This window comes from Podarcis bocagei (genome assembly GCF_964188305.1).
Source record: "Podarcis bocagei genome assembly, chromosome: 17".
NCBI lineage: Eukaryota > Metazoa > Chordata > Lepidosauria > Squamata > Lacertidae > Podarcis > Podarcis bocagei.
In genome coordinates this window covers 39,148,921-39,173,255 of record NC_138143.1, presented here as the reverse complement: position 1 = coordinate 39,173,255, position 24,335 = coordinate 39,148,921, and the positions used below count along the sequence as shown (strand labels likewise).

General features: G+C 43.9%; 2 protein-coding genes and 1 long non-coding RNA gene across 5 annotated transcripts in view; 2 read left to right on the top strand and 1 right to left on the bottom strand.

The window, feature by feature from the left end:
* IDUA (alpha-L-iduronidase) overlaps positions 1–1,127 on the bottom strand; it is a 76,292-nt gene extending 75,165 nt beyond the window's left edge. The window contains exon 1 of the mRNA XM_081176491.1: positions 555–1,127. Coding sequence (XP_081032617.1) covers positions 555–748 — 194 coding nt within the window. The 5' untranslated portion in view covers positions 749–1,127. The remainder of the gene's footprint in view (positions 1–554) is intronic.
* A 3,070-nt stretch (positions 1,128–4,197) lies between these two features.
* On the top strand, positions 4,198–19,789 carry LOC308576747 (protein regulator of cytokinesis 1-like). 3 transcript variants are annotated; one of them, XM_081176642.1, is made up of 11 exons: positions 4,198–4,293; positions 5,839–5,971; positions 7,051–7,173; positions 8,432–8,665; positions 9,655–9,825; positions 11,267–11,419; positions 12,892–13,039; positions 13,296–13,432; positions 14,628–14,723; positions 16,210–16,350; positions 18,739–19,789. In XM_081176642.1, exons 1-11 carry the CDS (start codon positions 4,271–4,273, stop codon positions 18,865–18,867), a joined length of 1,488 nt encoding a protein of 495 aa, XP_081032768.1. In that variant the 5' UTR covers positions 4,198–4,270; the 3' UTR covers positions 18,868–19,789. The 3 variants fall into 3 exon arrangements, with proteins under 3 accessions (XP_081032768.1, XP_081032769.1, XP_081032770.1); XM_081176643.1 differs by lacking the exon at positions 4,198–4,293 and adding an exon at positions 4,740–4,908; XM_081176644.1 differs by lacking the exon at positions 4,198–4,293 and adding an exon at positions 5,173–5,254.
* Positions 19,790–20,116: 327 nt separating this feature from the next.
* LOC308577071 lies at positions 20,117–24,335 on the top strand. The gene is made up of 2 exons (XR_014003410.1): positions 20,117–20,168; positions 20,670–24,335. It is a non-coding gene; the product is annotated as an uncharacterized lncRNA (long non-coding RNA).

The following is a 24,335-nucleotide window of genomic DNA, read 5'->3' as shown; positions in this document are numbered from 1 at the left end:
GCATAAAGTGGACTTCTTTTGATCGTTAGTAAATATAGCTCCTAGACAGCATCTTAAAAAGCAGAGACATCACCTTGCCAACAAAGGTCTGTATAGTTAAAGCTGTGGTTTTCCCAGTAGTGATGTATGGAAGTGAGAGCTGGACCATAAGGAAGGCTGATCGCATAAGAATTGATGCTTTTGAATTATGGTGCTGGAGGAGACTCTTGAGAGTCCCATGGACTGCAAGAAGATCAAACCTCTCCATTCTTAAGGAAATCAGTCCTGAGTGCTCACTGGAAGGACAGATCCTGAAGCTGAGGCTCCAATATTTTGACCACCTCATGAGAAGAGAAGACTCCCTGGAAAAGACCCTGATGTTGGGAAAGATGGAGGGCACAAGGAGAAGGGGATGACAGAGGACGAGATGGTGGGACAGTGTTCTCAAAGCTACAAACATGAGTTTGACCAAACTGCGGGAGGCAGAGGAAGACAGGAGGGCCTGGCGTGCTCTGGTCCAGAGGGTCACGAAGAGTCGGACACAACTAAACAACAAAATATACTTCTTGTCTTACCAATATCCTGTGCTTTTCCAAAAGTGCTTCAATTCCCTTTCGGTCTGTGACACGTCCACATTTATCAGGAAAGCCCCAAAGGCTACTTGCACTGTGAGACCCAGTAGTATGGCGAGGCTCCACGCCCTGCAGGATCGCATCCGACCCGGAGAAATTAGCACCCAAAGGAGACAAAGACTTTTGCGCCCTTCCATCGTATGTTTCCAAAGCACTCAGCGGCGCAATCTATGCCCCGCGCAGGGGATGGGGAGACGCTGCATCTCCTTTCTCCCGGCTGTCACTTTTACGCTGCCTAAATTCAAAGTTCCCGACTTTGGATCTGGGATCCTGGGTCCCAGCGACGGGGCGGACGATCCCTAGAGACGCAGCCTGCTGCAGTTTTCTTCCCAAGTTGCAACGAAGTCCCCGCCATCCACCCCTTTTTCCTACGGCACATGGTCGCTCCTGTTCATTTTACTTCCTGCTTTTCTCTTCCGCGAAAGAGAGGCGCGGGAAGTTGCCTTCTCCCCAAAGCAAAGGCGAGTCCGATCATGGGGCTTACTCGAGGGTAAAGCTGCAGGCTATGGCTCACAACAGGGGGGGGGGATGCAATATGAGAACACAAAATGCCTAATAAAACGCGTAACTGGCAAACAGCCCTAAGGGTGGGACTGGTTTGCACCATCACCATAGCTGTCACAGATTTGAAAATAAGGGACCAGCAGCCAAAATAAGGGATTTTGGCTTGGTTTATACAGAAATCCGGCACTGATGGAGCCCTGCTGCTTTGGCTGCCCCTGACTGTGTTTTGCAGGGGGTTGGACTAGATGATCCTCAGGGTCTACAACTCCGACCAGAGAAGAGGGGCAGACAAAACTGATGAACCACGTAGAGATGGCAAAGCTTCCAGGCAGAATTAGAAACCAGGAAGAGGACCTCTTTCATATAGAATGGGGGAAGTTTATAATTTATTGGAAAAGCTATTGCAAACAGTCACATAAAATTGGTAGGATTGACAGAAAACTTGTAGTAAAAATTTGAACTATGGATGGACAAATAATTTATAAAAATAGAGTTATGAAAGGGGTGCTGAGGGGGAAATCGCTACATTAAGATGCTGCACTGGCTGGAGGGGATGCTAAGCAGCACGTCGGGGCTGCCGTCGTCTTGGAGCGAGGAGTTCCATCGGCCCTTCCTGGTTAGGGAAAGAGGGAGAGAGACTCTCGCCCACCAGCCCGGCATGAGGCGGTTGCTGCGCCCCCGTGGCCGCTGAAGCGCCGCCCTTCTGTGTCCCTCCCCATCCCCTCCTCTTCCCCCTCCCTCAGGCCGCCTCCTTAGCCGCTGCCGCCTCCGGCTTCCCCTGGCAGCGCGGCGGAAGTCTCGCAAGAGAGGGGCTGCCCGCCCGCCGCCACCCGTCGCCTCACGATGCGCCCCTGAGGGCGAAAAGGGAGAGACAAAGATGCGGCAGCTCATGCGCGCGCACGCTCTCTCGAGGAGGAGGACCCCGAGCCGCTGCTTCCCTCCCGAGCCGTGCAAGCATGAAACCCGGGAAATTTAAGGGACATCATCAATAAGGGACAGCAGCGGGAAACGGCACTGGGATAAGAGAGTTTCCCACCAAATAAGGGACGGTTGACAGCTATGGTTTGCACAGAAAATTACGGTGTGCCGGTTGGTGTGGGGGAGGAAGTCCCCAGGCTACAATTCGAAGGGAGTGCCATTCAAACTAATAAGAATTGTAGGTTTTGGAAGGGACCCCAGAGGGTCATCTAGCCCAACCCCCGCTCCCGCAAGGCGGGAATCTCAACACGCGCGGTTCCCACCTCAAACCATACCGGACTCTGCTTAGCTTTGCAAATGTACAAACTGTAGAGTTGGAAGGGACCCCGAGGGTCATCTAGTCCAACCCCCTGGGTAAGCATCTGGGTAGGAAGGGAGCCCATTTTAATTATGGGATTTTACTTACGGGTAAAAACCCTGCGATCTTAAAAATGGCATAGGAAAATAAGGAACACGGGAGGCTGCATAGCTGTCAACCGTCCCTTATTTGGTGGGAAACTCCCTTATCCCAGCGCGGTTTCCCGCTGCTGTCCAGGATTGATGATGTCCCTTAAATTTTCCGGGTTCCATGTTCGCCCAGCTTGGGAGGGAAGCAGCAGCTTGGGGTCCTCTGCCTCAAGAGAGCGTGCGCACACACACGGGCTACCGTGTCTCCGTCTCTCCCTTTCCCCCCTCGGGCGCATCATGAGGAGACGGGTGGCAGCGGACGGGTGGACGGGCAGCCCCTCTCTTGTGAGACTTCCGCCGCACCGCAAGGGGAAGCCGGAGGCTGCACCGGCAGAGGAGGCGGCCTGAGGAAGGAGAAAGAGGAGGGGATGGGGAGGGATGCAGAAGGGCGGCGCTTCAGCGGCCGCCGCAACCGCCTCATGCCGGGCTCTGGGTGGCGGGGGCGAGAGTCTCTCTCCCTCCCTCCCTTTTGGGCGGGGAAGGGCCAATGGAACTCCTCACTCCAAGACGACGGCAGCCCCGACGTGCTGCTTAGCATCCCCTCCAACCAGTGCAGCATCTTAATGTAGCGATTTCCCCCTCAGCACCCCTTTCATAACTCATATTTTTATAAATCAATTGCCCATCCATAGTTCAAATTTTTACTACAAGTTTTCTGTCAATCCTACCAATTTTATGTAACTCTTTGCAATAGCTTTTCCAATAAATTATAAACTTTCCCCATTCTTTATTAAAGAGGTCCTCTTCCTGGTTTCTAATTCTGCCTGGAACCTTTGCCATCTCCACGTGGTTCATCAGTTTTGCCTGCCCCTCTTCTTTGGTGGGAGTTGTAGACCCTTAGGATCATCTAGTCCAACCCCCTGCAAAACACAGTCAGTCCTAGCCAATTACAGATAGGTAGCCGTGTTGGTCTGTCATAGTCAAAATAAAAAAATTCCTTCCAGTATCACCTTAAAGACCAACTAAGTTAGTTCCAGCCAAAGCAGCCTGGCTCCATCAGTGCCAGATTTCTGTATAAACTAAGGCAAAATCCCTTATTTTGGCTGCTGGTCCCTTATTTTCGAGGCTGCTGGTCCCTTATTTTCAAATCTGTAAGTTGACAGCTATGGGAGGCTGCCTTATCCCGAGTCAAACCCTTGTTGGTCCGCACTGACTCCCTAAGACGTCACACAGGGGTGCTCTCTCCGCCCTACTGGGGGATCGAACCTTCTACCCAAGTTCAGCTCTGATCTATACAGCCTTTCCCTGACCAAACCCCGTTGAACTCAGCGGGATTTACATGAGTGACGTCGCCTTCTGCCAATCACGCTTCTGCGCCCCTTTGCGTCTCCGCCTTCCACCTCGGCACTTACATCCCCTTTCGCTCCCTCGCTGTTTAGCTTTGTGGGCGGCCAATCAGCGCTTTGCCCACATCCGTTACGTCACCGCCTTCCACCGTGCGGAGCGGACCATACCCTTTCCCTCTGTTGCTGATTGATTAGCTTTTAGTGCGGCCAATCAGCGCTTTGCCAAGCTTCCGTGAGTTCCAATAGAGGCGCACGGAGGGAGGGAAAGAAACGCCCTTCGCCGTGGCCAATGGGGACCGGAGGTGGCTTGTTGATTGCTCAGTCCGACGTCCAATCAAGCGCCGCGGTGGCGAGAGCCTGTTGCTAGGCGGTTCCTTCGCCGTTTGTTTTGAATTTTGGCGGCGGTTCCTTATTCGGAATTCTTCGTTATTTTAATTACCGGTGATGGCGAAGCCGGCGAGGGAAAGGTGAGAGGGGAAACTGAGGGAAGGAGGGAAGCCGAGGGCCTCAAGGGGACCCGAAGCTGAAGGCTGGGAGATTCAGGGCGAAAGGAAGAAAGCTAAAAAGATTTTTTAATTCTCCTTTCAAAAAAAATCCTGAAGCCTTTCTGTTAGGCATTATGTTGATCGAATTACCAAAAAGCCTAAGAACACTTTATAATAATATATAATATTATATATATATATATATATATATATATATATATATATTATTATGTTGATTGAATTACCAAAAAGCCTAAGAACACTTTTTATAATAATATATAATATTATATAATATATTATTATTCTTTATTATTATTATTATGTTGATTGAAATACCAAAAAGCCTAAGAACACTTTTTATGTATGCAACGGCAGCCGCTAGGATTTTAATAGCTAAAAATTGGAAAGGCGATTTAATCCCCACAAAAACTGACTGGCAAGCGAAGATGATAGAATATTTAGAACTTGGGAAAATGACTGGGAGAATAAAAGGAAAATCAAATCAGAAAGTAAAGATTGGGCAATATTCAAAGAATATCTTTTAAAAGCACTGTGATAATGCAGTGCTCCTGACAGGTTTAGATTGCATCTTGAAGGGTAAGGAAACTTTAATAACAATAATTTCTTTTGGTAAGTAACGGAAGAGAGTAATAATAAAGAAGTGCATATAGAATAATATGGTGTAAAAAGCACAATGAGGTGAGTCAGAAGTTAAAGTGTGTCTAATGTCAAAGGATATGTTGCTAGTTAGTGGTTTGTGTATGTTTATTGTTATTGTCTATGTTTGATGTAAATTGTTTTGTAATAAAGAACTTTTTAAAATTATAATAAACAAGAAAGCTTTGAATTGTGCAGTGAGGCTGTGGAACTCCCTGCCACAGGAGGGCGGTGGTGGCTACTGACTTTGGCGACTTCAAATCAGGACTAGACAAATTCAGGGAAGGTAATGATGAAGTGTTGGGGAAGGGTGGAAACATGTCGTGCGCCTTTGGGGGTAGTTTGTCCGCCTTTGGTCCCCACCCTGCACTCAGCTCTCACCTGTGACTCCTACAAACTGTCAGCATGCAATGGGGGGGCCATGTCCCAGGAACGACTTTGACTGGCTGCCTAAACCAGACGAGGGCAGCCGGTGAGTCTCAAACCCTCATTGAGTTAGGAGCTGCCCTGCATTCAAAGACAGGATCCAGTGGATTGCATTGACAAGACCAAGAGTGAGGCCAATGGGCAAGAAGGGAGTTTCTGCACCTGCTGTCATGTGAAGTGAGGGGCAGGTGGGGCTCCTCAACCTGGGAAGGCAGCCCATGTAGGAGAAGGGAAAACTGATCCTAAACCTTTCAGGAGCTGTGTTCAAAACTAACCAGGCGCATTCCAGGCAGATCAGAAACTTAAAAAGGGAATGTTTGTGAAGCACAAGTCATGTAATATGGTCGAACAGATGCCGGTGTAGGAAACAGAAAAAAATTGTGATAGAATGAATGCAAGGCTTGGAGTTTCTCATGTGCCATTTTCTATTTTATTATTGTACAGTGAGGTTTTGGCCTCCTCCCTAGTGAATAGCGTGACCCAAGCTTTTGGAAAGCTTGTAGACTTATGGAACGAAATGGGTATCAGCAGAGAACTGCAGCTGGAGCGCATGCAGACAGCTAAGGCACACATTGAGGTATGGAGCAGTGTGTGTGTGATTTGTACTCCAAATGCTCTTAAACAGTTGACTTAATTTTCTTTGTCAGTTTATATATTAATGGGTTTTAGGGCCCTCTTTGTGTTTTATTCCAAATAATATTTTGTTGCTGGGAGGTAAATCTGTTTTGTTCTGTGCTATTTACCATGTGAGTCTTTACATTGACACCCTCCTTCCTGACACTATGACCCAGCTCTCCCAAGGAATGAAGGGAGCTGTATTTCAGCAACATCTGGAGGGACGCTGGTTCTTGAGCTAGCAGATCCTGAATCTTTCGATTAAGTTGCAGGCCTTCATATCTTTGCTGACAAAATAATGCTCACTAACTTGCATTGCAAAACTTACATGGGCTGCAGCAGTTGGCTTTTATTTCTGCAGAAGTGACAGTATATTTTGTTCTCTTCAATTTTTACAACAATTGATCCAATGCACAGTTTCTACTTGATTTTGGAGACCCCTGCAGCAAAGATGTAAAGGGCTTACTTAGACAGTGAATGACTGGTCTCTTCCTGAGTATAAAATGGGTAGGGGTAAATGCAGAGACTTAAGAAAATATGCTCCAGGTCCCAAAGCACCTGGTTAAAATATCAATTATCTCAATTTTTCGATCAACCTTATAGTATTTACAAAAGCTAAAAGCCAAGCTGTCCACTGATAGTTATCTGAAACACATCAGTCGATGAAAAGGAATGTGAAGAAAGAATTTGATTACTACTCATTTTATAGAAACTTCTATCCCCAGTTTTCCTGATGGCTGGGAGCTACTGACAAGTAGCTGTGTGTAAACATGGTTTAAAGCCAGCCAGCTAATAATGCAAATACAGGAAGCTTCAGGAACCCTACCAGACCACACTCCAGTTACTGAGTTTGGGAGATTGTAGTTTATATGTCAGAAACACTTCTTCTGTTACAGTCTTGAGTGCTGTGTATTTTAAAATGCAGATCATTAATGTGGTACAAATTCTTAATTTAGCTATGGGTGCAATGCTTTAATTTGACAGTTAATAAATCTGATAAGGAACTGTACTCACACTACTGTTGTATGGGTTTTTGGATAGACTCTGTTGAATGAAATGATTGAGGAAGAAAGCAATTTGAAAGAAAAAATTGAAAATGACATTGAAATACAGAAGTCTCAGTTGAATATCGTGAGATATGAACTCAAGCTGGACCCCTACCAGGCAAGTTGCTTCACTGCTGCTTATTCCGGATAACAAAGCACAAAGATGTTTCTTAGGTTGCAGTCCTATACTTGATATACCAGGGAGCAACCCTCATTAAGTTCAGTGGTGCTTACATCTGATTAGACTTGTATACAATTACAATGTTAACGACAATGGGCTGATATCTGCCACCATGATGAGTTTTTATTCTCAGCACTGTTTTCTGTAATTACCATTGCATTTGAAAATGTGGAGCTCTTGCTTTGCACGTATAAGGTTTCTATTGAACACTTGGAATCTCTAGAGCCCTCTGACGAGCATAATTGTAATTAATGTGATTCTTCAGAGCTGCTTTTTACTGCTGTAATGAATTAAGGCTTTAAATATTTGGTCTGGCAGCTGACTGGAAGGTTACTGTTCAAATACAAATTCTGTTTCGGTACAGACCTGTCAAAATGTGATCTTTGCTCAGTACTGCCACTCACTGTAGTGGCCACTCAGTACAGCTCTTACTGTCAGGAAGTTCTTCCTAATGTTTACAAGAAAGATGATTCCACCTAAACATTAGGAAGAACTTCCTGACAGTAAGAGCTGTTCGACAGTGGAATTTGCTGCCAAGGAGTGTGGTGGAGTCTCCTTCTTTGGAGGTCTTTAAGCAGAGGCTTGACAACCATATGTCAGGAGTGCTCTGATGGTGTTTCCTGCTTGGCAGGGGGTTGGACTCAATGGCCCTTGTGGTCTCTTCCAACTCTATGATTCTATGATTCACTGTAGTGTCAATACAGGCATCCTTCCACTTATGTATGGCGCGAGGAAATAATTAAATGATTCAATTCAAACCTGGAAATGGTGAGAGAGAGCTGGAGAGTCCGTGTGGCTCACAAGGAGACCCTCCTTGGAAACCAAAGAGGATGTCAGTGAGAGCAGAGGAAGCCCCAAAGAGACTGGAGGTGCAGCAGGGCTTTGTTTACACTGCTCAGCCTACCCACCTACCCACAGCTGATGTGTGGGGTAGCGCAGCAGCAGCAATTTCCTGTACGTCCTCCAGCCCCCTGCCAGCCCCAAAGTTTCAGTTATAGTTGTGGGTGTTTTTGGATACAGTAAATTTTGTATGGATTGAAGAGAGAGCGGCAGAGATGGCATTTGAAGAGGCTTAGAGGACGCTCCCCACTTTACGTGATTTTAGTTATGCGTGCAGGGACCAAAATGTAACCCCCATGTAAGAGAGGGAGACGCCTGTACATTTCTGCACCTAACCTTTTGTAACTCTTCACAGGTTGGTGATGGCTTATCCATCATCCAGTTAGAAAAAGAGTTTCGTCTGGCTTTAGAAGGCGCTCTTAAAGAAAAACAAGAGAGGCTGACGAAGTTGAAACAGCTGCAGCTAGAGGAGCAGAGACTATGTTCAGAACTTTACGCTACTCCATACTACATACCAACCGGCAGTGTTCCAAGTTGTTTGCAGCTGGAAGAATTACACAAACATGTTCAGCAGCTCTTGAAAGTGAAGGTGTAGTACTGACCCCTCCCCCTTTGCATTATTTAAACAGAAACATTGTATTTATTTTTATTTATTGAATTTATATACCCAATATATAGTAAAAATCAGAGGTTCTGATAAGGCTTGCTGGGCTTGGACCCAGGTATGAGCCACAAATGGAGGCATTGTATGGCTTCTGAATATTTATCTGGTTTGAATTAAAATGTAAGAAGAATTCTCAGCAACTTACACTTTCCCTCTCCCCTCTAGTCAGCCCCTAAATGGTTACTTTTGCAGCCATGAGACCTGCTGTTGGGGCCTCTAGATGTGTAAAAGTTAGAAGTGAAGATAGGGTTGCCACATTTTACAAAGTGAAAATCCAGACAGAAGAGTTGTAGAGTTTTGGTTTGGTTTGGTTTTGCAAATAAATTGAAGCTATTTCTGAGGAAGATCTGCAAAATGACACTGCCGCCATGTGTGCGGATTTTCCCAGACATTTCTCCAGTTCACACCCAGACATTGCTTGCAGCTACAGTATTACGGATATGTCTGGGAAATTCCATATGGAAACCCTAAAACTTGAATTCACTCTGAAATAAATATTTTCCATTGGGAGAGGAGGAGTGATTCAACTTACTTCTTAGCCAGTCTGGAATGAATTATAGGGAGCTTCCACATGCCTACTAAACATGCTGCTTTCTTCTAATCTCCTGGCAAATTGCTTTCGAATGCCTGTTCTAGAAAAATTGCATTTAATTCACATCAGAGATTCATTCTGGTTATCCAGAATTAGCAAATAGCCTTAATCAATAAACGAATCTGTTCATTTTTTGTTGAGCAGGTGAAACTAGTTTGATATTCCTGTGTTGCACTTAAAGTTGGACAGTGTCAGGAATATTGCCAATCTGTTTTGTTGGGTTAAACGTGATTTTTAGATGTTCTTTATATCTGAGACCTCATGACAGCATTACATTTGAAAGCTGTTTGATCTGACTATTTAAATCATTTTATTTGTTTAGGAGCAAAGATTGAAAGAGTTTTTTAAACTAAGGGGAAAGGTCAGGCAGTATAATAAAGAAATTGGACACACACCAGATGGGACACTGGAAAGTGATATGTTGAGCGATGAAGAAGAATGCATTTGCCTTACAAAGAAAAACCTTGAGGATCTCGAATTGCTTGTTCATCAGGTTGGTCTTTTGAATGTAAAAAAGATGTATTCACATGAATGAGGCTGCTGTTCAGATTGTTTAGCCCACATGAATACCAGAACCAATATGGTCCTTAAATGATGTTGGGCAAATGCAACAGGTGTGCCATTTATAACCATGGCTTGCAAAGTGCAATAAAGGCCTCCAATATGGAGGTATAAGTGCTTTCTTATAGTCAGGCCAATGGGTCTTCTGTAGCTAATAATGCTGCAAGGTGATATGTGTGGGCCATGCAGTGTAATAGTGAATGAGGGTTCCATCTCTATTCTAACTTCCCACTCCCTGCCTTCAGCCATTTGAAATGAGACGGTGGAGCACAGGTTCCCTGTTGGAACTGTTGGGATGCAACTCGGTTTGAACTGGAGGCTGATTTGTCTCCATGGGAAAGAGTAGATAGAAGGAAGAACCTCCAAGTTGCCTAGACTGTCCTTTAACCTGTACTGACCTTCCATCATGTGTTAGACATGTTTTTAGGGTTCCTGACCTCATTTCCTTCTTTTTCTACATCATCGCTGGGAAAGGAAACATCCTTGCATCTTCCCTATACAGTTGTACAGTGGTACCTCGGGTTACAAACGTAATTTGTTCCAGAGGTCTGTTCTTAACCTGAGGCGCACTTTTGCTAATGGGGCCTCCCACCACTCCGCCGGCGTGCAATTTCCATTCTCATCCTAGGGCAAAGTTCTCGACCCAAGGTACTACTTCTGGGTTAGCAGAGTTTGTAACCTGAAGTGTTTGTAACCCAAAGCGTTTGTAACCAAGGTACCACTGTACCTTGGAAGTCAAACGGAATCCGTTCCAGAAGTCCATACAACTTCTAAAACGTTTGAAAACCAAAACGTGGCTTCTCATTGGGTGCAGGAAACTCCTGCAGCCAATCGGAAGCCCCATTGGACGTTCGGCTTCCAAAAGAACATTCGAAAACCGGGACAGTCACTTTGGGTTTCGATTGTTCATGAGCCAAAACGTTCGAGAACTAGGCTGTTCGACTTTCAAGGTACGACTGTATGTGTATTTCCGTCAATAAACTTAGCTTCCATCTTTTTCCAAACTCAAGAGTCTTGGTGTAATTATATCCAGGCTAAAGTGTGTTCTACTCCAACAGTAATTCAGTGTTCACTTAAGCTTCCAAGCTGCAAGTTAAATTGAAAACACCAACATTCTCTCCCCCCACCCCCGCCCAATCCACCCCGGACCACCTCCCCACTTTATAGAACTGGTAATCACAATACTTCATTGCTTAATTTTGGTACCGTGATCAAGATGGAGTGTTGGCATGCACTTTTCCTGAGAAGCTGATGATGCAGTGTTACATCTGGCTTGACTTTCTCTTGAGACTATATGGTACAGTTCACATACCTTGTTGCTGCCTTTTCCTTATGGCTGTTTTGTATGAACTGATGTAGATGTGCCTTTGTAGTTGCAGGTCAAGAAAGACTCTCTAATTGCCAGCAGAGATGCTCTGGTGAAAGAGGTGCAAGTTTTGTGGGACAGACTTCAACAGCCACAAGAGAAGCAGGAGCAACTCACAATGTTGGCAAGCAGATGCCCTATTTCTGAAGCAATAAAAATGGTAATAGAATCAGAATTCTGATGGCACTGTTCATTAATAGTAGGCTGACTACAATGGTCTTTTATGTAATTTACAATACAGAAAGGTAAGAGTCGCTTAAAACTACAGAATCAGACTTCAGTTTAAATTTGTGCTGGATTTTTTAAAAGTCTTCTGTAGGCTCTGGAAGATCAGGGAGGGGGCCTGCCTGACCTCAACTGGAAGGGAATTCCACAAAATTGGGTCCACAATACTGAATTCACAGCTCCTGGTGGATACAAGCCACGAATCTGAGCCATGGGGTTACCACTAACATTGACTCTGCTCAAGTCCTTGATGATCAGGCAAGGATATATGGGATTAGGCAGTACCTGTGGTATCCTGGACCCACATTGTTAAGGGCCTTGTAAATTAATACAAGAACCTTGAACTTGGTTGTGTAGTATTCAGGCAGTCCATGCAAACCTTGAAGCACTAAAGTTACATCCCGGTGATAGTCATTCCCCATCAACAGTCTAGACATGGTGTTTTGCAGCAGCTGGAGCCTCCAGGTCCAAGAGTAGCCCCACATAGGGCACATTGCAGTAATCAAGTCTTGAGGTCATCACTGCATGAATCACCATGACCAGACTTTCCGTGTAGTTGACATACCAGCTATAGCTGGTAAAAGGCACTCCTATTGAAATTAATGGACCTAACTTAAGTCGTGCGCATTAATTTCAGTGAGTCTAGTCTGAGTAAAACTTACTTGATTACTACCCAGTGTTTTCCCCCCCAGATGTTGATATTTACTGACTTTACCGTCTGTTTTGCTTTGATGCTAGATGCTAGACCCTCAACAGTTTTGTGTCTCTCACCTGCAGTGAGTCGTATTTTAATTTTGAAGCTTCTGAAATAGCAGCTGCATGTGTTTATTTAAAATATTTCTTCTTCAGATACATTAATATGAGATGTATGTACTTGCTTAAAGCTATAGAATCAAGCTTCATTTAAAATACCTGCTGGGTTAAAAGAAAAGTTGCCCAGAGAAGACATAGGCAGGAAAAGGCACACTTTCAGGCATTTGAACCCAAAGCTATTTAGGGCTTTAAAGTTTAGTAGTAGTACCTTAAATTGGATAATGAAGGAGCCTTCTCATTTTACTGTCTGGAATTAACATCTTACTCTAATGTATTTTGAGCGTGTGGCCTTCTTCTAAGCTCAGCTGACATGGAAGCATTAAATTTAAAGTGTGGGGGAAATGACCATTTTTTAAAAAAGTTCTAAAGAGTTAATTGTATTCTACGTGAATGCCTCTTGGTGTCAAACTGACAGTCAGATCAGATTACTCCAGTTTCAGGAATATCCCCAGTCTACGTACGTCACTGCTACAGCCTTTGCTGTAACAAATTTGTAGTCATGGAGAAGTCTTGAGTAATTGTCTGGAAATAGTGAAAGCAAGATCTCCATTGCCAAATGCAATAACCATGAGACACTTGTTTTGTTTTCATTAGTGGGAAGAGGAGTTGGAGAACCTGGAAGTGGTGAAGAAGGAAAGTTTAAAACAAATTACTTTCAGAGTCAGGCAAGAACTTCATGATTTCTGGGGGAAATGCTTTTATTCTGAGGAACAAAGAGCTGCGTTTCAGCCCTTTTTAAGTGGTAATTCCTTACATCTTATATCTTTCAAATACAAATCTGTATTTTGTGCCTACTTATGACTAAAGACAGGTAAAACTATTTTTTGTCATAATTTAATTTAAAAAACGGAATGTCTGGTTGATGAGGCAAAATTCTGTTAAATCTTCTAGAGCTGGGTCACAGTGAAAGTGCTTAGTCGCTATTTGATCCTCATCTTGTAGTTGCAGAGTCATGCCATGTGCCTAACGAAACCTTAACTCTTGCTTTCTTGCTTTAGATAATTTCTCTGAAGAGTTGTTGAGTCAACACGATGAAGAACTTTTGAGAATAAAAGAGGTTTATGAGAAAAACAAACACCTATATGATAATGTTCACAAATGGAATGCCATCTGGGAGCGTTTGGGTGAACTGGAGGTCAGAAGTACTGAATGCTTATGTTATCTCACTGCAGAGAGGGAAACATGAAGCTGTTTTTAGATATGGGTGAAATCTAGGTGAGCACTAGACACAAGATTCGACTCGTATCTGAAGCTTTGGGTAGAGGCCCAATCTGTTTTGGAGCTGCTCTTTGGTCTTTCCAACTCATCTCATTACTTGGGACCAAGATACAGTGGTACCTTGGTTTACAAACTTAATCCGTTCCACAAGTCCGGTCTTAAACCAAAGCGTTCTTATACCAAGGTGTGCTTTCCCATAGCAGCGGGGGACTCAATTTACAAATGGAACACACTCAACAGGAAGCAGAACATGTTCTTATTCCAAGGCAAAGTTCACAAACCAAAACACCTACTTCCGGGTTTGCAGCGTTCTTAATACAAGTTGTTCATAAACTAAGCTTTTCTTAAACCAAGGTACCACTGATCTGTTAAAAATGATACTGCCACCCACCCCACCTCTACCTGTTCACTCCGTACTTGGAGGTTTTGAAGCAGAGATTGGGTGACCATTTATGATTATAATGGGAATCTAAAACTGTATTGCTTCCCTTCCACAGAAGTGGATGAAATGAGCAGGCATGGGGCCCCTGCAGGATGGATTAACACTTCCAAATTGTAGGCAAATACAACAAAAGGAGCAAATGAGTGAAAACTAGCCAACGGAACAGTGCACTTGTTCAGAAGTGACCATTTGACACAACTGTCAGAAACGTACAGCTTCTATACTGTATAGACACAAGGATACTAGGATGATACCAGCCCACCCATCATTCGCTGATAAATGCATAAAGCAGCTGTGCAATGTTATTTGCTTGACTTCAAAGGAACTGACATATGCCACTGAGCCACAAATACCCTCATACTTGGTACTTTGAAAGGATAATCTTTTATCTGCCTGGGCTTGTACTAGAACAAGAGCCACAATCTTACCCGGAATGGCAAGATTCTTCTGAATGTCTGCTTCAGGTTTTTGCTCTAGGAGGCTTAGTTTGGTCAGAATCGAGTGTAAACGCTTCCAGAGTTAATGCTAAATACATTACTTCTGGTGAATGAGCCACCGTAGCCACTAGAGGGCTGTGCAAAATTTGTCTCCTGGGCTTTTAGACTTGTCCACCCATGTACTATAGGTAAACAATCAGTTAATGCATAACCTGTTTTCCTTCTGTATTCAGAAAAAATCAACAGATCCAAGCAGACTTCTAAACAGAGGGGGTACCTTACTCAAAGAGGAAAGGGAAAGATCAAAGCTTCAAAAACAATTGTTAAAGGTAAGTCCCAGGGCCATTTTTGTGTAGTTTCCATCCATTTTGGGTGAAATTTGGTGCCTGATCCACATGAACACCTAAGTAAAACAATAGACGTAATCCTTGTTGACTAACACTCCTTGGCAAAGCAGTTCTAACATGTAGATAATGCTTTCATCTCATAAACTTTGGAAGTATTTTCTGTGCATATAAAGTTGCCTCTGGAAAGCACATTGATGACACCTTAAATTTGAGGTCCAAATGACTCCAGGTTCTTAGCATGCTTGATTGTTTGTTGGCTGATCTAGCTAACGTCTCTACTATTGTAGAGGAAAGTGAATTGCTCAGCTGCAAACGGAGTTGGAAGAGTGCCTTGAATAGTGGCAGTGTGAAGTTTAAAGTCTTTCTGAAATTGACTAAACTGATTGTCAGTTCAAGGTTGAAATTTTAAGTCCAAACCACCTTCCTGGTATAGACTGAGCATGTTGGCTATTTGCAGATTAGTTGCACTGCAGAAAGCGTGCTGGGGAGACCACACATTACAAGGAACGCAAAATAACTTTAGCTAGGTTTTAATAACAAAAACTCCTTTTACACTAAATATATCAACAAGCATGACCCAACCACCAACCCATCCCCCAGGGTACTGAGAGAGCTAGGTGCTGCTCTTTATATACTACAGTGGTACCTCGGGTTACATACGCTTCAGGTTACATACGCTTCAGGTTACACACTCCGCTAACCTAAATAGTGCTTCAGGATGAGAACAGAAACCGTGCAGCGGCGGTGCAGCAGCAGCAGGAGGCCCCATTAGCTAAAGTGGTGCTTCAGGTTAAGAACAGTTTCAGGTTAAGAACAGACTTCCAGAACGAATTAAGTACTTAACCCGAGGTACCACTGTATACCCAATTGCTAAAATAAAAAAATTCCTTCCAGTAGCACCTTAAAGACCAACTAAGACCCAATTGCTGACACAGCTTAATTAACACAATTTAACAGCACCTGCTATACTGCATCACAGCTGTAAAACTGGGTCACGTTGTTTGCTCTGGCCCTTAAAGAAATATACATCTTGTGGAACAATAATGAACCTTCAGATTTAAAGAAACCATTCAACAGAGCATATCGTTTAGCTCTTCAGAGGAGATGCTGCTGGTCATTCCATGACCTGTGAATTGTGACAAGATGGCCTCTGTGATAGCACACACTCTGGAGTGCCCTCCCTTGGGTAATTTGTGAGATGGAAACAGTAATGACCTCCGAATGCCTTGTGAAAACGGGCTTGCTCAAGGTTTATTCAAGCTTCACTCAAGCTTTCCTGATTCTTTTAAGTTTTATTTTATTTTTGTTTTGTACACTGCTTAGTTTTTATTATGGTATAAAGTGCTTTATTTTTATTTCCCTTTTAATTTAGTTTTTAGGAAATGTTACATTTTTAGGTGAACTGCATTGAGATTTTTATTAAATAGTATTATTTTTTATTTTTAAAAAACTTATTTGCCAAAACTAGTTGGGGGAGGAACTGAAGAAAGATACTGAAGACTGGGAGAAGGAGAACAACTCACACTTCCTTGTTAATAATCAGAGGTTTCTGGACTCCATGGCCCTGCAATTGCAGCATCACAAAATTAAGAAAGATCAACCCAAAATTGTAAGTTTTCCATGTGAGTCGCTTAACGCAGCACATTATTTATTTGATAAAAATGTGACAGCCATGTTTGGGATGTGTTGTCAATCCTTTACTAAATAATGACTGCGCCTTATTGACTCTGTCTGCCATGTTCTCTTTGGTGTTCTCTCACTTTCATCTGGTTGCTGTTGCAAAGTCAGTCACTTAAGCTAGGATCTAGCCAGCATTTGAAGCTAGTTACAAATTCAGAGCTAATTCTGGCTAGCATAAAATGTGGTTCATCACCAGTGTTTACAACTGAGGGAGAAGGAACACATGACCCACCAGCCTAGTCCCCCATCCGAATGACAGCAGATGTTCAATATACATCGCAGACCATGCCATGATCGTGTGTCTTGTCTGTATAACGATCGGTTGGGTCTAGATTTGCAAGCTTTCATTTTCCTTGCAGCACAGAACCATTACATTTCCCCCACAAAATAATCAACGGAGGGCTTGAATGTTAGCCTATGATGGCATTCTTTCTCAGCCTTGCAGGAGTGTTTCTATTTCTCTGTGCCTGGTGGGAAGAGGGAAGTTTGACAGCAGGGATGTGGTGATGCTGCTGCCGCCATGTGTGGAAAGCAGACGGCCTCTGGGGCACTTTTCCCCCATTTTTTCCCTCGCTGTGGGGACTGACTTTGGCGTTCGTACGGAGCCCCTGGTCATCTCACGGACTATTGACCTGTACACCACTAATCCGCTGCCACCAAGCAGGTTCTCCCTGGTAAAATCACTTCGGTCTCAGTCAGCTTTTCAATTAATAAAGAAGTGTGTATTTTATGTCAGACACAAACAAAACTTTTACAGCATTCCAAACGTTGTTGCTCTTTCCTTTCTTAGTCCTATTTTCCTCTCTCTATCTCTTCTGCCTCCCCACACTCAAGAACCCACTGCCCTAACTGTCTCTCTATTACCAACTGTTTCTCCAACTGCCTTTCCCAACCAGCCAACCCAGTAAAACCAACCAACTGCCCACCAACAACTCCCAACAAACTCCTCCCAGAACTAGTTTGATAGACCCACTGACTCCATCCCCCTGGGTCCTGTCTGTGCAACCTATTTAACTATTTCCCCTCCAGCACTCTCTCATATATATTAACGTCACACTGACTTCCGGGGTCTTGTTGTCTGGGCAGCCCAGGACCTCCAGACACACTGCCCAGGTCTGTGCCCTGGGGAGGTCATTTCAGTGCTGCTTCACCCCCGGAGGTGCACTCCAATGTTGATCCTTGCCACCCAAGGACAGAGCTTGTACAAACCAATAAGGTTGTCAGGGGAGAGCATAAGAGTGCCAGCAAGACTTGCTTAACTGTTCACAATATGTGGAATGCAAAAGTTGACTATCTCACTGAAACATCACTGGGTGTGCATTGGCTCCTTAGAAACCTGTGAAAAGCAGCTACTGGTCCTATTTTACAAGTGCAGGCGCACTAAATATAAGTGCCACACTTTCTACAAATTCTCAAGGGTGGACTGAACATACTCTTGGTTATGGATCACTCATTTATCTGCTGTGGGCTGCAAATGTATGTGGACCAGCAACCTTCATGCTTGCAGCATTTCTTTTTACTGCCCCTGGGGACTTTCAGAAAATAATAATAATAAATAATTACTTACACCCCGCCCACCTGGCTGGGTTTCCACAGCCACTCTGGGCAGCTTCCAACAAGAGATTAAAAATACATTAAAACATTAGTCATTAAAAACTTCCCTAAACAGGGCTGCTAAAGTTAGATAGATAAGATAAACTTTATTCGCATTAGCCAACGGCCATAGCAACATAAAACAAGCAATATATACAAATAAAATAAAGTTAGATAGTTGTTTATTTCCTTGACATCTGATGGGAGGGCGTTCCGCAGGGCGGGCGCCACTACCGAGAAGGCCCTCTGCCTGGTTCCCTGTAACCTCACTTTTCGCAGTGAGGGAACCGCCAGAAGGCCCTTGGCGCTGGACCTCAGCATCTGGGCTGAATGATGGGGGTGGAGACGCTCCTTCAGGTATACTGGGCCGAGGCCAGCACCAACACTTTGAATTGTGCTTGGAAACGTACTGGGAGCCAATGTAGGTCTTTCAAGACCTGTGTTATGTGGCCTCTGCGGCCACTCCCATTCACCAGTCAAGCTGGATTCTGGATTAGTTGCAGTTTCTGGGTCATCTTCAAAGGTAGCCCCACCTTTGAGGCTACCTTTGAAATACTGAACATCTCTTGGAAGTATCAGGGTGGAGCTTTTGCTCGGTAGGGCTGTAGGACTCTTTCTGTTAGCTGCTGTTTCCAATGTAGAAAGAGGCAACAGAGAACTTATTGAAGAATTGCATTATTGTTTAACAGAGTTAAAGCAACATTTATTTCATATTTTTTTGCAGTCATTGAAGAGGGATGAATGTGGAACTCCCAAATCAGCTACTAAAAGACCTGCAGGAGGTGTGAACATGCCACCGCCTAGCAAGATGCGGAAAGTAAATAATCTTTTGGTCCAACAGGCAATTATCTGATAGAAATCGTGTGCATGCTTCGAAGCCAAAGTACAAGGAGCCCTATTCAACTAGCTTGCATCAGCCAGAAGCAAAGTACAGTAATGAGAACTTGCCTTATTTTATTTGACAGAACCCCTGTATGTGTGTATGGGAAATTCCTCCGGAAGACAAAAATGTATCAAGGAGTTAGTGATCTACCATGGTTACCCTTCCTGCCTCTGTTCCTTCCCCTTCCCTTTCTCTTGTTAGGTTTTTTGATGGTGTGAGAACAGTCTTTAACTTCCTGAAGATTGGGAGGAGGTGAAGCCAGGGATGTAGGAAGGCTTCCAACAAGAGATTAAAAATACATTAAAATGTCACACATTGAAAACTTCCCTAAACAGGGCTGCCTTCAGGTGCCTTCTAAATGTCAGGTAGTTGTTTATCTCTTTGACATCTGATGGGAGGGCATTCCACAGGGCGGGCGCCGCTACCAAGAAGGCCCTCTGCCTGGTTCCCTGTAGCTTTTGCCTCTCTCGGTGAGTTATAATTTTTACAAGTATACATCAAATAAAAACTATGAATCTCCAGACTTCTCACCATCCCCTCCATGGGTCCTGTTATCATTTTCAACTGCATATTATTTCATCATCCATATTTTAGGTCTATCCATATTATCCAACATTACAAGTTTTGTTAAAATCCTGCTGATGTTTCCATTTGCTTACAGTGGTCTCTTAAATAAGTTATAAATCTTTCCCATTCTTTCTTGAAACTTTTGTCCGCTTGGTTTCTAAGTTTTCCGGTCAGTTTTGCCATTTCGGCATAGTCGAACAGCTTAATTTGCCATTCTTCTCTAGTAAGGACTCTATCTTCTTTCCATCTCTGGGTAAAAGCATCCATGTGGCAGTTGTTGTGTACATAAAAAGTCTTTTCTGCTCCTTTGGAATCTCGGTACCTACGATTCCTAATAAAAAAAAGCTTCTGGTTTCCTTATAAAAGTTATTTTAAACATTATTTTCATTTCATTATATATCATTTACCAGAATGCTTTCATAACCTTACACGTCCACCACATATGATAAAAGGTACCTCCTTGTTCTTTACCTTTCCAACAAATGTTCGTTCTTGTCTTATACAGTTTTGCTAGTTTAGTAGGAGTCAGATAGCTCCTATACATCAATTTCATGTTATATTTTTTCAAAGTACAACATGCCAAATTTTTTTAATCCATTTCCATAACCTTTCCCAATCAGAAAGCTGGGTATTATGCCCCAAATCCCTCCCCCAGGTGGCATAATATAAAAATAAAACATTAAAATCAATTAATGCTATAGGATGTTGTTGTTGTTTAGTCGTTTAGTTGTGTCCGACTCTTCGTGACCCCCTGGACCAGAGCACACCAGGCACTCCTGTCTTCCACCGCCTCCCGCAGTTTGGTCAAACTCATGCTGGTAGCTTCGAGAACACTGTCCCACCATCTCGTCCTCTGTCGTCCCCTTCTCCTTGTGCCCTCCATCTTTCCCAACATCAGGGTCTTTTCCAGGGAGTCTTCTCTTCTCATGAGGTGGCCAAAGTCTTGGAGCCTCAGCTTCAGGATCTGTCCTTCCAGTGAGCACTCAGGGCTGATTTCCTTCAGAATGGAGAGGTTGGATCTTCTTGCAGTCCCTAGGACTCTCAAGAGTCTCCCCCAGCACCAGAATTCAAAAGCATCAATTCTTCGGCGATCAGCCTTCTTTATGGTCCAGCTCTCACTTCCATACATCACTACTGGGAAAACCAGAGCTTTAACTATACGGACCTTTGTTGGCAAGGTGATGTCTCTGCTTTTTAAGATGCAGTCTAGGATAATAGGATAGGTCCTTTAAAAAATGTATCTTGGGTGTCAGGCTGGAGTACAGAGGTTAGTCTTCAGCATATGGTGGCACAGCTGCCCCTCAGTGGGGAGGGAATTCCACAGCTCAACTACTACAGAGAATGCCCTCTCCTAGGCTGCCAGCAGGGAAGCAACCAAGAAGGTGCTTCTCTACTCTCAGCCCCAGCGTGCATGCTCAGTGGTCTGATTTTGGAAGATGCTGATCAGTTACATCTGGAGAGGCAGATTATCCACTCATTGCTTTAGGGTCGCAGATCATGATTGCAAAGGGTTCAAGGGAATTGAACAGCATGCCTTGTCTCAGGTTCAGATGTGTTAAAGCATTTTTTTAGTAGTATTGCGGAGACTGCAGGGGCAAGCCAGTGCTACTCATTCTCCGTTTGTTGTGAAATATGCAGGGCTTCTGTCTTCCTACCCCCCCGGAAAAGCGGGGCTCGTGTGACCTAGATTGGGACATTGAGTCAGGGGCTCCCCACTTCTTTCCCTGGTTTCCCCTCGAACAGAGCCTTCTATTTTAGCCCTGGCTGTTGCATGTAATTGGATATCTTTGTTGTTGTTGTTTAGTCGTTTAGTCGTGCCCGACTCTTGGTGACGCCCTGGACCAGAGCACGCCAGGCACTTCTGTCTTCCACTGCATCCCGCAGTTTGGTCAAACTCATGCTGGTAGCTTCGAGAACACTGTCCCACCATCTCGTCCTCTGTCGTCCTCTTCTCCTTGTGTCCTCCATCTTTCCCAACATCAGGGTCTTTTCCAGGGAGTCTTCTCTTCTCATGAGGGGGCCAAAGTATTGGATCTGTCCTTCCAGTGAGCACTCGGGGCTGATTTCCTTAAGAATGGAGAAGTTTGATCTTCTTGCAGTCCATGGGACTCTCAAGAGTCTCCTCCAGCACCAGAATTCAAAATTCTGTCTTCCTACCACCCGGGAAAGCAGGGATCGTGTGACCTAGATTGGAACATTGAGTCAGGGGCCCCCCACTTCTTTCCATGGTTTCCCCTCAAACAGAGTCTTCTATTTTAGCCCTGGCTGCTGCATGTAATTGCATATCTATATTACAGCTATGTTGCAGCTCCCTCTAGGGAGGGTGATGTCCAATTTCACATCATGAACACCAGATGGCAGTGCATCATAAAGAAAGCCTTTCCCACAAGCATATCCCACAAATAAATCTGTACGGCAGCCATGCATTTGACCGTGAAGCACTATAAACTAGAGATGTTTCCCTCCGTGGAGACACCCTTTGGGGAAAGTGCTACGGCACATGCGTCGTCCTAGCCTCAGCCACTTTTCCTTTTCCCTGCCTCCCCAGACATTGTGTGCTTGTGTGGATTCCACAGTTGGATGTCTCCTTCACACTAAACAGAGAACGAAACACTGAACACATAGCAATGAATATGCTGTCTTCTTTGATGAAGCAAAAGTATTGTTATGGGAATTCTAAGGACTTCTGTATGTGTTTGCCTTGTACATTTATGAATGTTTATTTTATTACACACATTACACTTGATCTTAGCCAAAAGGCCAAGTATATAAGTATATAAACCACGTGTCTGAAATAGTACAGGAGAACAATCCTGAAGCCATTTTGACTCTTCCAATAACCTCATATATTATCTGCAGTGAGAAAGGAAATGGGCAAGCCTCCCCATTGTCTCTTTGCTCACAAATCCTGTCTTCAGGGCGTATTTGTGTATGAATAGGGTGAGCTTGTGACCTGGATTCAGGAGCTAAGTATTTAGCATCTCAAAAGGAATGGCCAGGCAGTCCAGGTAAAGCAATCAGTGACCATTATCAGTATCCTGCCAAACAGGATTTCTGTTGTAGACTGCCCCCTTCAGTGATGTATGTGTGATGTTTTGGGGGGTGGTCTTGAGCTACTTTTGCATTTCAAAAGTCTATACAGTGGTACCTCGGGATGCAAACGGGATCCGTTCCGGAGCCCCATTCGCATCCTGAATGGAACGTAAGGCACGCCTGCGCGGGTCGCGTTTTGCCTCTTTCGCGCAAGCGCGTGACATCATTTTGAGCGTCTGCATATGTGCGAGCAGCGAAACCCGGAAGTAATGCGCTCCGTTACTTCCGGGTTGCCGCGGAGTGCAACCCGAAAGTGCTCAACCTGAAGCACATTCAACCTGAGGTATGACTGTATAAGGGCTTGCACACCATTGTTTGGTGTTCCCCTCCTGACTCCAGCATGTGGTTGTGAGCATCCTGTTGCAACAGTATAATAAAGATCATGCTTACTAGCTGCTTTTCTTCTCAATATTCTCTGGTTGGCCTCTGTTATTTTCTCCTTCCGATAGGAACCTACTTAAGGTCTCTATACAGGCCCTTGGATACCCCATCTGGGAAAAGGAGCGATTTTTTCCTTATAACAGTATCCACGGCACATCTATCTCACAAGCGGCTGACATATGGTTGATTCTGTTTAAGGTCCTACATGCAGGCGCTTAAACTGCTGTGCTCCATTTGCGCTAGTGTTGAACTCTAACCCACGTGATTCCTGTCTCCCTGGGTGGTAGGAAGAGACAATACCACACTGGGTGCCTCAGTCATACCAAACCAGAAAGAATCTTCATGGAAACTGCCAGATGTTCTGATCCAAAGATACCAGATAACTCTTGCTGGTTCATATGTCTACAGTACTACTGTGGTTTTGGAAATCAGCAGCGAACTCTTGGATGCACAGACTTAAGCTGGCCTTGATACCTAGGTTGGGAGGTTAGGGCATGACCTCGCCCCTGGATTTTTAAGTATTTTAAAAATAGGAATGTGAATCTGAAGCTATTAGAAGCCCGTAATTGTCAGATTCAAGGTGTCTTGACAAACCTGAAAATATTTTCATCTAAGTTCATAATAGAATTGAAAGCTCAGCATGAAGCCTTCGTAAGCTTCATTTTTCTGAGGTTAAATAGAAACTGTAATTTTACTCCCCATGCTTTGCACTGACTGTCTTTCGGGAACAACACTTGTTCTTATGTTAATGCAGCGGCTTGTCTTAGTTAGGTTAGAGGCTTCAACCAACAAAGACAGGATTCTTCATAGTATAGTCTCATATCCACCAGGGAAAAACCTTTTTCTTTTGCAGCTATCAATATTTTATATTTTATTCTCGGTTTTTTCCCTTGCCAGATATATTTAGAAATATCTTTTTGCCATATGTTGAAACAATCTGTCTTGCCAATCACTGTCAATCACCATTCAGAGAGCCTTCTGTTGAAAAGACCGGATCCCTGACTACAATTCATGCAAGGGATCTAGAACGGCAATGTTACGCATACTTCCTAAGGCATAAGCCCCAGTAAATACAGTCGGACTTAACCTCCAAGTAAACACTCCTAGGATTTTGCTGCAAAATGAACTTCCATTTAGAAACAAGACTTTGATTATGTACCGTGATTATGGCAATGAGTTGACATGAGTAGGGCTACTCTGCTGGTAGTTTTTTGTGCTTGGTTGTTTTTAAGATTGAAATTATTTTTAAACAGCTGCCTTGTAGACTTCTTAAATGTGGTTTGGATTGTAAATGGTGTTTTTTTATTTAAATTAAGCATTATAAATGGAATAACATTTTGGAAAGCAAGATTTTATTAACTCTGCAGTTACTTAAATAAAAAGCTATGCTAGCAAAA

What these genes read in the sequence shown, in the direction of transcription:
- LOC308576747 (XM_081176642.1), top strand. Translation starts at nt 4,271, where the DNA reads ATGGCGAAGCCGGCGAGGGAAAG. An exon ending in GCGAAGCCGGCGAGGGAAAG is followed by an intron (nt 4,294 to 5,838) that starts GTGAGAGGGGAA and finishes ATTATTGTACAG; the next exon opens with TGAGGTTTTGGCCTCCTCCC. An exon ending in CAGCTAAGGCACACATTGAG is followed by an intron (nt 5,972 to 7,050) that starts GTATGGAGCAGT and finishes GTTTTTGGATAG; the next exon opens with ACTCTGTTGAATGAAATGAT.